The 16,011-nt window shown below is 35.0% G+C and overlaps 1 protein-coding gene across 1 annotated transcript; it reads left to right on the top strand.

Moving 5' to 3' along the window:
* The first annotated feature begins 473 nt into the window (after nucleotides 1-473).
* LOC122300668 (casein kinase 1-like protein 10) lies at nucleotides 474-8,468 on the top strand. Its single transcript, XM_043111484.1, has 14 exons — nucleotides 474-1,235; nucleotides 1,345-1,385; nucleotides 2,003-2,072; nucleotides 2,177-2,325; nucleotides 2,461-2,556; nucleotides 4,738-4,808; nucleotides 6,071-6,132; nucleotides 6,215-6,278; nucleotides 6,366-6,450; nucleotides 6,656-6,782; nucleotides 6,884-6,957; nucleotides 7,057-7,117; nucleotides 7,456-7,580; nucleotides 7,691-8,468. The coding sequence occupies exons 1-14, from the start codon at nucleotides 1,160-1,162 to the stop codon at nucleotides 7,964-7,966; spliced, it is 1,377 nt and encodes a 458-aa protein (XP_042967418.1). The 5' UTR covers nucleotides 474-1,159; the 3' UTR covers nucleotides 7,967-8,468.
* Nucleotides 8,469-16,011: the final 7,543 nt, after the last annotated feature.

Raw genomic sequence — 16,011 nt, 5'->3', positions numbered from 1 at the left:
TATTTAGTGAGTAGATCAAATTATCAAGAAAATAAAATAATTTATAGGGAATCACTATAATAAGACTCTATATATATATATATATATATATATATAAGGAGTCTTTAGAATATATATTTATTTGTAATACAATCACATTCCTTCCCAGTTAACCCCTGAAAATAAAAAAATAGGGTCATGACTCGTGAGTAGCACAGTTGCACAGGGCAGCATAACTATATATATTCAAATAAGAAATATAATATTTGTAATCAAATATTATGTAAATACGTATGATAAAAATTAATTTTTTAATAATAAATTTTAATATTTTTCAAAACCAACATTTGTATACTTAACAACTCTACGTAATATTACTATTAGAATAATTTTCAATTCTGAGAGTTTTTTTTTTTCCTTTCTTTGTCTTAAGCAATTAGATATTATAATTTAATACTAAAGTCGGGACAACGATAAAACCAAATTCAAGAATAAAATTTAGCTCTTTCTTCATCTATCATCCACTTTCCCATCCATTTTCCTTGCTGTCTCTCTCTCCCCAATATCCCTTTCGAGAGAATCTCAAGAATTTTCTAAGAAAACCCAATCCCGGTCCCAAACCCAGATCCGAAAGATCCCTTCTGAGACTACCTACGGATCGATTTGTCCTTAAGATTCCTTTTCCGACTACGAAGACCCAATTTCATTCTTTCCCTCACATCAGTAATCCTTACCCACAATAAATTCCCATTAAAAGATCCCTTTTTTTCTTGCCCTCTCTTATTTCCCATTCTTTTTCTCATCCCGATTTTACCAAGAAAAAACTCCTTTTGGATGACCCTAAAACCCACGTTCAATTCGGTGATTAATGGGTTTTCCTTAGTTTTAATTTTTTTTTTTTTTATTTAAGTTGTATTCTAGAGCTCACTATATATATGTTGCGTAGATTTTTTCTTGAGGAAAGTTTTGATTTTGATCTATAGAAAAGATTTTTGTGTCGTTGTGTTTGTGTTGGGATTTAATGGATCTGCGAGTGGATTGAAATCAATGATCTGTCTTCGATGAGCTTTTTGGATGAGCAAAACTTTTTGATCATTGTATTGGTGGATTGGATAATAAGCTAAGTCGGTGAAGGGGCTGAGCTTACTGCTTTTATCGTCGTTTGATTGGGAACTGGATTATGGATCACGTGATTGGTGGAAAGTTTAAGCTTGGGCGGAAGATCGGTAGCGGCTCGTTTGGAGAGCTCTATTTGGGTACGCAAATCACACGTGTAAAGTAGCATTGTTTGAATTTTTGGTTTTTAACTTTTTGTCGAGAATCAGTTGGCTCATAATGCTCTTGTTTGATGTTGTTTTGTTTCAGGTGTTAATGTACAAAGTGGAGAGGAAGTGGCTGTCAAGCTGGTATGTGTTGGGGGTTTGGGTTCATTTCTTTGTTCGGTTTAAATTTTGTTCGGGAAGTTTGACCTTTTCCTCCTTTTGGTATTGGGTGGCGTTGAAGTATAGTGTTAGATACCTGTGAGTGGATCAGTTTTTTTCCTTCTCCGCAATCTAAGAGTTTGAGGTCTCGATTTGTATTTGTAGAGAAACATTCATGTATTGAACAAGAGAAAAAGGATGGCTCTAGTATCCTTCTACATATTTTTGGTTGCCTCTTTCCAATTAACTCTTTAGAAAGTTGGATTTTTTCAAGGCCTAAAAGGCTAAAACCATCTTATTAACTAGCTTTCATCTTTATTTGTAATCAAAGACTTCATCCTCCAGCATCCTTCATATATTATTATTATTATCTACATTTACTTTGATCTTAATACTAATCTTAATCTCTAGGTTAAATGTGCATCTGATTCTGGTTTTATAACAAGTTTTATATTAATCAGTTTTTCCTGTGCTTGAGTGGTGTTTATGCAAGGTTGAGCACTTCATTTGAAGTTCTTATCGTTCTCATTTATTTTTGGAAACTATCACCTATAGTGAGTATATAACTTCAATTGCCCACCTATATTTGTCTGTGTCCCCAGGAGTCTGTGAAGACCAAGCACCCTCAGCTTCACTATGAGTCAAAGTTATACATGCTTCTGCAAGGAGGAAGTGAGTTTCCCTTTGTATTCATTTATTTATCGTGAGTTGATACAAAAGGCTGTTTCTGTGAGTTGGATCTTTGTGTTATTAATTTATCTTTTACTTGTATGAAGCGGGTATCCCCCATCTGAAATGGTTTGGTGTTGAGGGCGAGTATAATATTATGGTTATTGACCTTCTTGGTCCAAGCCTAGAAGACTTGTTCAACTATTGCAACCGAAAGTTCACTTTAAAAACGGTTTTGATGCTTGCAGATCAGTTGGTAAGTATTCCATTGTTTTGAATGGAGGTATCTTTGGTAAATATGTTGTTACGTGTACAGAGAAAACTGAAGGTATATATGTGGTAAAATGGCTTCCATGCTGATGGATTTTTTTTTTCCTGTTATTTAATGTAGATAAACAGAGTTGAATACATGCACTCACGGGGTTTTCTTCACCGTGATATAAAGCCAGACAACTTTTTAATGGGTTTAGGGCGCAAAGCTAATCAGGTAATAATTTTTTTATACAGTCATAATTTATGCTTTCAACATGTGTTACTTTAAATGCATGTACATGTTGAAACTTAATTGCTATTATAATATATGTGCACTAGGTCCCCTTTATTTCTACTTAAAGTCTTTGTGTGGTTTTCACTTGAAATATTGTATATCTCAAAAATGTGATTTTTTCGTGATTTAATTCTCAAAACTTTTTCTTTTATCTCAAACTAAGTGTCTTGGTGCTAATTTTGAGTATAACACACTAGAATCTTCTATGGGTTCGGAGATAGGGCCGGTGAGTGGTTTGTTGGCTGTTTTTTGGGATCTTGAGAAATGGTTGTTGGGGTCAAGGGCAATGAGTTTCATCTTAAGTTTTGAATAAATTTGATTGTTGATTGCTTGATATTTTTGATGATGCACTTATAAAAAAAATATATATATATATTTTTGATGACGTGGAACCTCACCTAGGCAGAGCCCTTTAGACCCACCCCTATGGAGTAAACCTCAGATGCACGATCTCACCCACCAAAACTCTGTATCAAGTAATCTGAAAGAACTCCTATAGTGGAATTGAAGTCAAGATGTCTCGGTCTACAGCTCTACAGCCCATTCCAAGCCCACCCTTTGACCACTAGACTGTACCTGATGGGTAGTGCTGATTGCTTGATATATCACTTTATGTAGTGAGACTGGAATATATATAGATTGTAGTATATAATGATAAGCCCTAGATCCTGATTTGTTCCTTCATGGATAATGCTCGTTGAGTGGAAACTATTGAAGTAGGGTTGTTTTACGTATAAAAAAAGGATTCTAGGGTTATTTATGAAGAGATTATTTCTAGTTTTTGAAAATTTCAATCGTTGCCAAACATTGATTCCTTACTAGGTAGAATTGACTTTTATAATGATCCCAAGAAGTTCCAATTGTAACCTTGAGTAGTCCTTTTGGGCTAGAAGTCTAGAATATTTGACTTGGAGTTTCCTTGGGTTGTCAGAAATGATATCAAAATCAACCTAGTAACACCATATGGCATTGGGCAAGGGGCACTAGGTGCAACATGAGTCATAAGGAGGATGTCTTGAGTGGGGGAGATTGTGATGCTTGACTAAGTCCCATATTTGATGGGAGAAGTATGGTAGGGTGAATGTGCATAATAAAAGTCAATTGGACGCCAAGTCCCATATTGGTTCTTTATTAGATGAAACGTGAGTTTATTATTTTTTTATAAGATAGAAGATGTTTTATTGATATTGAAATAGGCATAGCCCAAATACACAGGAAGTATACAAGAGGATACCTATCAAAAAAAGAATACACCTAATTAGGAACTAGAAAGCAACTTGAGTTTGTTATGATTCCAAAAAGTTTCGATTGTAACCTTTGCTAGTCTTGGGATTTTATGTTTGTTACATAGATAATGTAGAATACATTAAGTTATTAGTAATTAGAATATCTAAATTTTTCAAACCCAAGGGGTTGGCCCAAGTGGTGAATGCCTTGGTCTTGGAGTCTCACTCCCTTCAAGGTCCAAGGTTCAACACCTCATGGGTGCAAACAATCTTTTGGGGTCACACTCCCTAGTGAAAAATTAGCGATTTAACCAGTTCCGTGTAGAGAAACTTCCGAGGGTGTGGTGCATGGGATCGGGGTTTACTCTGCAGGGGTGGATCCAAAGGGCCCTGCCTTGGAGAGGTTCCCCTACATTAAAAAAAAAAAAAAAAAGAATACCTAAATTTTTCCGAGTGATGATTAGATGGATCAACCATGGGAACTTAAAAGATCCCTATATGGTTAAAACACATTCCAAGTTGATTCAATCTAGTTCTATTTCTTTCCTTTATCAAAATTATCCCAACTCACATCTAAGGGGGGCCGAGGTAGGAATAACAGAGGGTTAGGGGTTTTATTTTAGATAAATATAACCTGGCTACTTTTGCCAAACTTTCACATGACAGTTCAGCTAACCATGTTGTGTAACATATCTTTTTGCCAAATGCCCTTGACCCTTGGCAGCATTGATCTAATTAACTGATACTGACTTAGTCTCTTATACATGGCTAAGGTCCTTCAGAAATTAATAGTTTCAGATGTACCGATCAAAAAAGAAATTAATAGTTTCAGATGTGTCCTTACATGCATTGCTTTTGTTTTTCCTTGCTTAACCGAGTTTATTTTGAACCATAGGTTTATGTGATTGATTATGGTCTGGCCAAAAAGTATAGGGATCTTCAAACACACAAGCACATACCTTACAGGTAATCCAGCGTTATTTTTTTCTTGTGGCTCCTGGCTCCTGATTAGGTTGTTCTTGATTGTTGTACCCAGTTTTTTATGTTATCTAAACTATTCCCGCATTACAAGTGCATCCTAATCTGAGTTTTTGTTGCTAGCACTGATCAATAGAATTCCTGTTAGTTCTGTTATACCAAATTATAGAGATTTTTATTTCTGGTACATACAAGCATGCTTCACCACCATCCCCTTTTACTTTTCCGATTTCATATTTTAACTTTGGTTATTTATTTATTCTTTTTTTTTTGGGGGGGGGGGGGGGGGGGGCGGAGAAGGCAATATCTGACATGGTTCCATTTGTCTATGTGTGCTTCAACTATCGAGTGTTTCATTATACCCTTGACTTCGTTATGTTTAATGCATTTGGGTCCCGATCACTTGTGAATTACTCAAAAGTTTTTAATTTTTTTCCGTTCCGGTCGGAACAGTAACCGGTACAGTGTAATGGACGGATCAAATTCCGGCCATTCCAGTCTGAATTCCTGTATTTCGGCTGGAACAAGTATTTCAGTCCGAAATATTTATAAATGCCGTTTGGGCCATCAGGCAAGTGCATACTCTTTCTAAACTTAGCTCCAAAGTTTCAGGCAATGGTCTCCACTTTTCTTCTTCTCGACAACCGTTCCCCTTTCTTTTTTCTTTTTTTCTTTTTTTAAACAGCTTTACAGCTTTTCTATTTTTTTTTTTTTTTTTTTTTTTTTGTTTAGAAAATTTGTAAACTTGTCATCTAGTGCTCTTAATATATTTTCATAAAACAACAAGGCATAGTAATTTTGTAGATCATACTAATCAAATTACGATGATTTTTAATGCAAGCAATATTTATCTAGCTATTGTAGTTAGGCTTCAACTTAGTAAAAAATAGGCTGACACTACTACCCCAGTAGTAATTAGTGCTAAGTGCCTATATTCCCTATATGATCCTATTGGTAAAGCATGTTAAGACTCGTATTGATGTTATTTTAGAATATAATATATATACTTCCATGTAACAACAATCCTGAAACGGTACACTGAAACGGATCGGTACCGAAATATTCTCTTCTAGTACCTTAACCGGAACGGAATTCAAAACTTTGGAATTGCTGGCTTCCTGATGTATTGATGTGCTACTTGTCTGTCATTTTTTAGTATGTCACCATTTGTCACTTGTCAATACCCCTTCCACTCTCCAAGTCCTTCTCTTGTTCATTTCCGTTTTTCATGTGATTCTCTTTTGGTACAGGGAAAACAAGAATCTAACAGGAACAGCTCGTTATGCAAGTGTCAATACTCACCTTGGAGTTGGTGAGTGAACTTCCCTTTATGCTGCTAATGTACTGTGAGATGGTTTTGAGTTCTTGCTGTCGCTTATTTATTCTATCTGCAGAACAAAGCAGAAGAGATGATCTGGAGTCTCTTGGTTATGTGCTTATGTATTTTCTGAGGGGAAGGTTGATCACTTATCTGGCATTCTTGCTTCACCTAGTTTATTTAAGCTTATTTATATTTTTAATTTAAGACTTGCAATTCTGTTTCAGCCTTCCTTGGCAAGGCTTAAAAGCAGGAACTAAGAAGCAGAAATATGACAAAATCAGTGAAAAGAAGATGCTTACTCCCATAGAGGTATCATCACTAGCTCCTGCAAGCAACTTATACAAGACAGTTATTCGTTTTACTAAGACTTGTGGTTTTAGTTCATAACAGGAGAAAAAAAGTGGTTAATGCTATAGAATGTCAATAGTCTGATATGCAGTCGACGTTCTGCTTTTAAGTGCCCCAAACATGTGTAAAGTGAAGGTATAAAAAATACTTATATTCTATTCAACAGGTCCTTTGCAAATCATATTCGTCAGAGTTCACATCATACTTTCATTACTGCCGATCACTACGTTTTGAAGACAAACCGGATTATTCATATCTGAAGAGGCTTTTCCGGGACCTATTTATTCGAGAAGGTTGCTTTTAGACTATTAATCCCAGGCCTTCAGACAAATTTCACTTGTTTTACAAGAGCTTTCACAAAAACTTGGAATTCAGTGAGTTGTTATTGGTGCAGGTTATCAGTTTGATTATGTATTTGATTGGACTATATTGAAGTATCCTCAAATTGGCTCCAGTTCTAGAGCACGAGTTAGTACCTAATTTGTTAGCATTTACTTCTTTGTAAAAAACAGTGTATATGTGGGTAGCAAATGATCGTATTACCTTTTCATGTCCCTTCTCAAACAGCCAAGCGGGAAACCAGCGCTAAACCCAGGAACATCTGCTGAAAAAATAGAGAGGCCTTCAGGTCTGTTCCCTTTCACAGCTAGGCTTGGAATAAAGTTGGTTTTGAATAATTAAGTTCTGTAGGTGTTCAGAATTCCTCTAATATGTGTAACAAGGGCTTGAGCTCGCAAGTGCTGAGCCTTCCTCTGTGCTGTGGGCTGAGATACCTATTTTCATTTTCTAAATGCTGGATTTCCTAGTTTGATAGCTTTGGTATTTCCTTGGAAAGCTTATGGAGCAGTAGGATCTATAGTACTTTGTTTAAAATTTTCATATTACTACACGGTTCCAGTTCTTATTTTAATGGGAAGATGAACAAGTTTTCAACATATGACACATACCGTTGTATGTTTCTTCTAGTGGGACAAGAGATCCGAGAACGGTTTTCTGGTGCTGTCGAGGCATTTTCCAGGAGGAATGGCTCAGGGCATGGTGAACACTCAAGGCACAGATCTTCGGATGATGTGCCATCGTCCAAGGATGTGGTGAGTAGTTGCAAGTGGTGTGCAATTTTTCTGCATAATTTTATAAAGTTATCCATTTCAATTTCCACGTGATCATCTTTTGCACTCTTCGTCTGTTTTGCATTTGGCAGCAACCTGATTCTGAAAGGGGACGCTCTTCTCGTAATGGCAGTGCCTCAAAGAGGCCTGTAATGTCAAGCAGTAGGCCAAGCTCCTCTGGTGAGCCCAGTGAGATTCGGTCAAGCCGGCTGGTGTCAGGCAATGGTCGCCTGTCCACAACCCAGAGGATTCAACCTGGGTTTGAATCCAAAACATCATTTACCCGTGGTGCAACCACTAGAGGTGGTCGTGATGATGCGCTTCGGAGCTTTGAGTTCCTGTCGATTGGTACAGGTAAGAGGAAATAAAGGATGAATCCATCTGGCAAGAACTGCTCTGTGTCAGGGCTCAAGGCTCTTCCTTAGCAGTTTGTCACGATATCTAAAGTATTATGGTTTTACCTCGGTTACTTTGTACATGTGTATCAATTGTTGGGTTGAACTCGCGGCTAAAAAGCTCACTGAAGTTCCTCTCGAGAGCAATTCCAGACTCTTGTAGTACAACTTGGGAGTTTCTGGACCGTATTATGGCTCTTGGACTCATCCAAGAAAAGATGGAATGTATCTCACCTTAGGGAAATGTTCATACATCCTGAGACACTGAGAGTTGTAATAAGTACGACTGTTATATTTTTATTTTTCGGAAAAAGAAAAAGAAAAAGAAAACCTTGCTTCACCAGTAATACGCCCCTTTGTCGTATTGCTGTATGTTGCACAAGTACATTTTCATATTTTCTGCCTTACTGTTGGTTTCACGAGTCACCTATATTGTACGCTTGGTTTCAATATCAAACAACCCATTTACTCTTAAGGGCTATGTTATATGTATACTGTATTCCCTTCCTGCATTTATATTCGATGTAGTAATCTCCATCATGTGCCTCGTATTTTGACCAACATCACTTATAACTTAAAAAGAAAATGATAGATATATAATATATTGTTATAAAACTATCGAAAAGGAAAGAGAGAGATAGATTTATTATAAAACTTTCTAAAAGGAGAGAGAGAGATAGAGCTCAGAGAAGTTATGAAACTTATGAATTTCTTAAAGAATTCAACGATATATATAGGCGTACAAAGGGAACTATGCTAGCTTACTATGCAGTACTATGCTGGCACTGTGCATATGTCGGCTATTCACTATGCTAGTTACTATGTAGTACTATGCTGGTAATATGCACTGTGCTATGTCGGTCATTCACTATGCCAGTTACTATGCAGTACTATACTGGCACTATGCACTGTGCTATGTCGGCCATTTACTATGCCAGTTACTATATAGTACTATGCTGGCACTATGCTAGCACTATACACTTGACAACTAGATAAATGTGGTCATACAATTCAAGATAGTTTATAACACTTCCCCTTTGGATGACCATATTTAAAGAATATGCCTCGTTAAAACCTTGCCAAGGAAAAACCCTGTGGGAAAAAACCAATGGCGAAGGAAAAAGAGTACAGTATTCATGTGTATCGCCGAGTGCTTTAGGATTGCCTTATTAAAACCTTGCAAAATCTTCTTTTCGATTACCCACCCCTTTAGATAGGGATGCTATACAGATTCTTGAAGAACAAGAGCGTTTGAAGAATGAGGCAAAGTGTCTCAAATTTTTGTAATTCTTGCTTCAAGATAATAAAATAATATTTCACATATATTCATATTTGTGTTTCTATCTTTTGGTAGATGTTCTGTGTGCTCCCTTTTATTTCTTCTTTAATAATGCACACTTCATATCAAACCGATAATATGAATCTGAAATACTAATTGTATTAAAAGATGGTATTTCATGACTAATAACATCATCCATCTTCCCCTTGAAGCCGCAAGGGTTTCAGATTTATATTTCAAATATGTGCAGTTTTTATGAGCTCTTCTGGAGTCTCAATAACATTTAAATCATATATATAAACTGCAATAATAGCTTGTTTTCATTTGCGTTTGGATTGCTTTAGATTATATAAGGATCTTTGAAACTTGATAGAATACATATTTCCAGATGTATTCATATTAGAAGCTTCAGACATTTTCTATCCTTCAGGGATTTTCATATATATATATCATGATCCAATGATTCATATAAATATGCAGTTAATCATGCATATCCAAACTCTCGATAACTTTCAAGCTAATAAAAATCTTAATATGATTTCAACCTATTTAAAATCATATCAATATTGTTTTTTCGAGAAACTAACTTGTAATTTCTATATCACATTTTCATATTAAAAGCTTCAGGCTTTTTATATCATGTATATAAATATCCACTGATATTTAACAAAAATCATATCTTTAGGTGTTTGGACTTCAAGTCCATATTTATCACATTTTACTTAGTGATATCAATTATGCAGGAATTGAGAAACTGACTCGTGATTTATATATCACATTTTTATTTCCTTTCCATAAATACTCACTGACATTCAACAAGCATCACCTCTTTAGGTGTTTGGACTATAAGTCCCGATACATCATATTTTACTAGTGAATCAATTCTGCAGGAATTGTTTCTTTCAAATATTGGCCAATATTTTACGTCGGTATTCTTCGACGGTTCTTGATTCACTTTCTCCATTACTTCTGGTAATGTCAATTGCCATCTCATATGGAAATACGTTATCGACAACGATTTTATTTCTATCCATAATTTCTCCATTATTCATGAAATGTAACGAGATCTCGTTATTTTCAGGTACCTGTCCCTCTTCAAGGGAAGACATTTTCATGAAAAACCTCTTCAGGAGGCACTCTTCAAGAGTTTATATAGGAGAATTTTATACAAAGAATTTGGATGAACTTTATTGCTTGTTTTGTGGGTATGGCCTCTTCAGGAGCACCAAATTATTTGTGCATTTCTCTTTTGAGATACTCTATCTTTTGTATTGATAAGTCTCGCATGCCTTTATACATGTTTTTAGACTGCTGAATTTCTTAATTGTCCTACAGGGACTTCAATCCTCGCTGGGATTTTAGCAGCTAGAATATGAGACATTTTTATTTTATTGCATCCAAAATTTAATTATCATCTGAACTTCTGGTTCACATATGATAATCAAGATAACGTTGAATAATTTCATCTTATTTGCTTCAAGCAAATTTTTCTTTCCACTTCTGGTGGTAAGACTTTATAGTAAAAGAATCTTCTGGTTCTTTTATGGACGTCCATATGAAAATCATTCGACTTATTGTAATTGATTTTGGATGATCAAGATAACCATGAAAAGATATAAATATTTTGAATCATATCACCTTTTGATGCATCATAATATTTGATTCAATAATTTGTATAATATCATCTCAAAGAGAAAGCTTACAGTTTTTCCAATACGAGCTTCTGGCCCGAATAGATATTCATTATCATGTCCAATCTCTTAGTTTCTTTGAATGAACGCATTATTCTTTTCACTTCAGGGAATAGAATGATATAAATTCATTATTATTCACTTCAGGGAATGATGTATATCTAGTAAGACGTGAATAATGATTCTTATTAAAAGCTCATTATTTTATTCAGTCACTGAAAGACCTGATACAAATTTATAATATATTGTGAACGTTTACATTTTATATTGTTACTTCAGGAGCATACTCGATATTGCTACTTCAGGAGCACATTCAAGACGTTCATTCAAATATATATTCTTTCCACAATTTCAATTATGCAACTTCAGGTGCATAAATCATAATGAGCTTTTGGTACAAGTATCACTCATATGAGATACTCAATAAAATTATTGATTTAGGGCGATCTTTCAGGGATGCTCCATTTCCATTCTCAGATAAATCATATTATCAATAATTTATAACAAGTATAAATAAATAAAACTTTCATTACTACAAAACATTGTAGAATATAAAAATATTTTATAATAAGATAAAGGAAATACATTAATTAAAAAGGAACACTTTCATGATCAACTCTACCACTAGAATCCTCAAAGAAATCAGAAACATCAAGACTTGTAATATCTTCTCCATCTATAGAATCTAAAGCATATGATGGTTCAGTAAAATTTGTTTCAAATTTCTTTGTTTTTTCTTTTATAGAAGATTGATATAAGTCAACCAAGTGCTTATCTGTACGACAGATACGAGCCCAATGTCCAGTCATACCACATCTATGGCATCCATCTTCATCTTTCTTTAAAAATTTGTTTTGGGGACCTTTGCCCTTCTCTGAGTTGAACCACTTCTGGTGGTACGGTGTATATCTATTATTGTCCATTTTAGTGTGGTCACTTCTAGGACCTCCACTTCCATAGTTTTTCTTACCACGTCCACGCCCTCGTTTTCTTTGAAAAGATGCATCATTCGCTTCTGGGAATGATGTAAATCTAGTACCATTCACTTCAGGAAATGATATAGAACCAGTGGGACGTGACTGGTGATTTCTTAACAAAAGCTCATTATTTTGCTCAGCTAACAGAAGACAAGATATAAGTTCAGAATATTTTTTGAACTTTCGCTCTCGATACTGCTGCTGCAGGAGCACATTCGAGGCATGAAAAGTAGTATATGTCTTCTCTAACAAGTCATCATCAGTGACTTTTTCATCACATAATTTCAATAGCGAGCTAATTTTAAAGAGTGCAGAGTTATACTCACTAACACTCTTGAAGTCTTGCAACTTCAGGTGCATCCAATCATGACGAGCTTTTGGGAGGATTACAGTTTTCTGGTGTTCATATCTCTCCCTTAAATCATTCCACAAAATAAGTGGATCTTTCACCGTTAGATACTCAGTTTTTAATTCTTCATGAAGATGGTGCCGAAGGAAAATCATTGCCTTAGCACGGTCCTGCAGGGACCCTTGATTTCCTTCTTTAATTGTATCTCCTAGGTTCATCGCATCCAGATGGATCTCAGCATCAAGGATCCAAGATAAATAATTTTTTCCAGAAATGTCAAGAGCAACGAATTCCAATTTTGTAAGATTTGACATTTTTTACATATATAAATCAAGAATATAAAAATATATTGAAAAATTTACTTGAAGTAGAGGACTATTAGCTTCAAGATCGTCAGAACTTTCGTGCTGATAACGTGTTATAAAATTATCGAAAAGGAAAGAGAGAGATAGATTTATTATAAAACTTTCTAAAAGGAGAGAGAGAGAGATAGAGCTCAGAGAAGTTATGAAACTTATGAATTTCTTAAAGAATTCAACGATATATATAGGCGTACAAAGGGAACTATGCTAGCTTACTATACAGTACTATGCTGGCACTGTGCATATGTCGGCCATTCACTATGCTAGTTACTATGTAGTACTATGCTGGTACTATGCACTGTACTATGTCGGCCATTTACTATGCCAGTTACTATGCAGTACTATACTGGCACTATGTACTGAGCTATGTCGGCCATTTACTATGCCAGTTACTATGTAGTACTATGCTGGCACTATGCTGGCACTATGCTAGCACTATACACTTGACAACTATATAAATGTGGTCATACAATTCAAGATAGTTTATAACATATATGACCATTGTATAACTTTTTTATACAATTATTTTAAAAGAGTATGTTTTAAAATAAATTATAAAGGTGGTAAAAAGGGTTGTGCATGTATTATTATTTCTTGAAGAGCGGTATTAGAGTCTGCATATTTCATTTGTCTTTTTTTAAAAAGTGGTCCTGTAATTAAAAATTGAATTTTTCGTGTAGTTTTTAAATTTATCTGTTTTTACAAAAGAAGTGCACGAGACTTGTAAATTTTAAAATTGTTCAGCATTTCATTACTTACTATCTGCATTTACTAATAGATAAAACAAATTATATGGTTTTGTTTAATCAAGAAATAATTTTAATCTTTTTTATCAAATTGGGGTACCTATATCTATATGCAAGTGCACAGCTTGCCTCTCGTTGAGAGATCTGGTCGTCCCTGTTCTAACGCTAGCATTGTTTCACTGCTGATGAAGCTTCTGACCTTTGGATTTTATTCTACTGTTCATTTCTTTGTCCGTTTACTGTGACTTCCATAAAAATGTCAGAGCTCTTCATTCAATTATAACGCTCTTTCAGAGGATGACATGCCTCTTTCTCTCTTGCTATCTGATTGTTGTAACGGGTATCCTTGCCAGTCAATTTCTTGGTGGCGTCCAACAAATTGAGGTGATTTCCGATTGGTTTCTGGTTGTAACGGAAATCTAGCTGATTCCCATTTTTCCTTGAAACAAACGCATGCACCACCCTCATTGATGATTGTACTTAATGAAACTCCAATCCAGGAAGTCTAGTTCCTCAAATAAATTATGGAGAAATGATCTTCCATTCTTTATTTATGGAATGTAAATTAGGTGTTTGATATTATGATATCCCTATCGACGAGACTGTAGAGTGTGATTGGTTCGGTCCGATCGATTTTTTAGCTTCATTTTTTTGTAAAACCGGATCGATTTGGATTGACTCTTATTAAAGTGATTCAGATTAGGTCTTTAATTTTTGCGCTTGGGCGTCAAATGACAAAAAATATAGGAAAATACTTTAGCCACAAAGGGATTACACACAAGTAAACTTATAATCTGATGTGGCTTCATATGGTATATCAGATTGTAAAATTACATTTATTACAAAGCATATCTAATAGATTCCATTAAGCCATATCAGTTTATGGGTTTATATTAAAAATATTTACTCTTAAGTAATTTTACTTAAGTATATATTCTAATTAAGTATTTTAATAAAGTATATTAAAAATACGTTTAAGTTTCCTTAATTAGTTACATTTAACATATTAAAAAATTTTTGACGATACAACTGTTAATTACTTAATCATATAAGTAAAGATTAAACTAATATCTATGCGCGCATAAATAATTAGGTTGAAATATTACATAATTTACATGGTTGCAACTTACATTATTACATATATAAAATCTTTTATAATATGTATAATATATTATATAACAGTTTTACTTTTTAAAAAGAATATATATATTTGTACTTTCAATCTAGTTTAGATAGAGAAGTACCCCTGTTCCAGGACCAGACCAAAAATCAAAATTTTAAATCTTGAACTAAAATTAATGGTTCAATATTCCAAAAATTGGCCTGAGAGTATCGTGTAAAATTGACTGATTCAACCAGTTTTAATTATTCCCCACTGATAAATGATAGTTGCAGTCATGAGTCTGTAAGTATGGTACAATCACTTTTAAAAAATTAAATAAATACGAAATCTATATGAAAAAATCTTAATTTTTTAATAATAGATCATACTCTTTTTTAAAGTGATTATACGGCACTTGTACACTCACGACTGCAAGTATCATTTTTCAATTTTTATTATGCCCCAAATGACAATGGAGGGAAAATGAAAAGAGTCATAACTTGCCGTTATTTCTATAGATGAGAATTGAGGCAGATATCATGAAACTCAAAAAAACATTAATTGCATTACCAAAAATGAACAAAAAGAAATATCACAGATCAGATAAAAAGGTTGGAGTTGAAATTAATTAGCTTAAATAACCATTATATAATTAACTCTCTTTAATGCCCCACCCGTAGAATCAATCCCTTGTCTTGCCCATAGATTCTTGAATCAAAACACTATCATCCATTGTAAATGCACACTCATGCATTCAATTCCCTTCCATTTTTGGTTTCACACAATTGCTTTACCATGTCAACAACTTAATGAGTCAAAATTATGCTGGGGAATGCCATTATAAACCATTATTGCAACAATTAATAAGTTGCTTTCTATTGCATATCCCATATCAAAAAACAAGAAATGGCCATGAAGCGAAACTACCTATAAATTGATCATCTTATCTCTCAATGTATGAACCATATCCTTCATTGTCCTGGTTAACTGATCCAGTGAACCCAAGTTTTGGAAATCAAAACATCCTGATCAGTCGTAGAAACTCTTTCATTGTCTGAGGTTGCTTCTCCCTGTATAGCTGCAGGTAGACATCCATGGCCGAGTATGCAGGCTGGAACATGAGGCATAGAAACATGCATGGGTCCAACCTCGGACGTCAACAACGGCCTTATAATCCAACACAGAATATTGCATGTCGACTCTGTAACCATGTTTTTGTGAGCACCCGAGCCCTCATAAATCACATCGAGTCTCACATGGTGGAAGCTGACTCAGCTGCCTCAAGAACTAGAAGGGCGCTGCAGCAGATAATTACAAACCGCTTGCCCTCCCAAAGAGAGAATCTCATCGTCAATTCTTTCATGCCCAATTACTTTGCTACTTGTTTCCCAAGCCCATCTCGAGGAACTCGTCCATTTTTCGTTAACAGGTTACGGCCACGGCCACCGCCGGTGCAACCCTCGGCACCCCGCGCCCAGGAAAGATACATGATCAACAACCGGATTGTTGCTG

The sequence above is a fragment of the Carya illinoinensis genome, chromosome 2, assembly GCF_018687715.1.
Source record: "Carya illinoinensis cultivar Pawnee chromosome 2, C.illinoinensisPawnee_v1, whole genome shotgun sequence".
Classification (NCBI taxonomy): Eukaryota; Viridiplantae; Streptophyta; class Magnoliopsida; order Fagales; family Juglandaceae; genus Carya; species Carya illinoinensis.
Note: the sequence above shows the minus strand (reverse complement) of the source record. Positions and strands in the feature narration are given on the sequence as shown.

Coding starts and splice junctions, on each gene's coding strand:
- LOC122300668 (XM_043111484.1), top strand. CDS start 1,160: ATGGATCACGTGATTGGTGGAAAGTTTAAGCTTGGGCGGAAGATCGGT. Junction 2,073..2,176: donor CATGCTTCTGCAAGGAGGAA/GTGAGTTTCCCT, acceptor ACTTGTATGAAG/CGGGTATCCCCCATCTGAAA. Junction 4,809..6,070: donor CACAAGCACATACCTTACAG/GTAATCCAGCGT, acceptor CTTTTGGTACAG/GGAAAACAAGAATCTAACAG.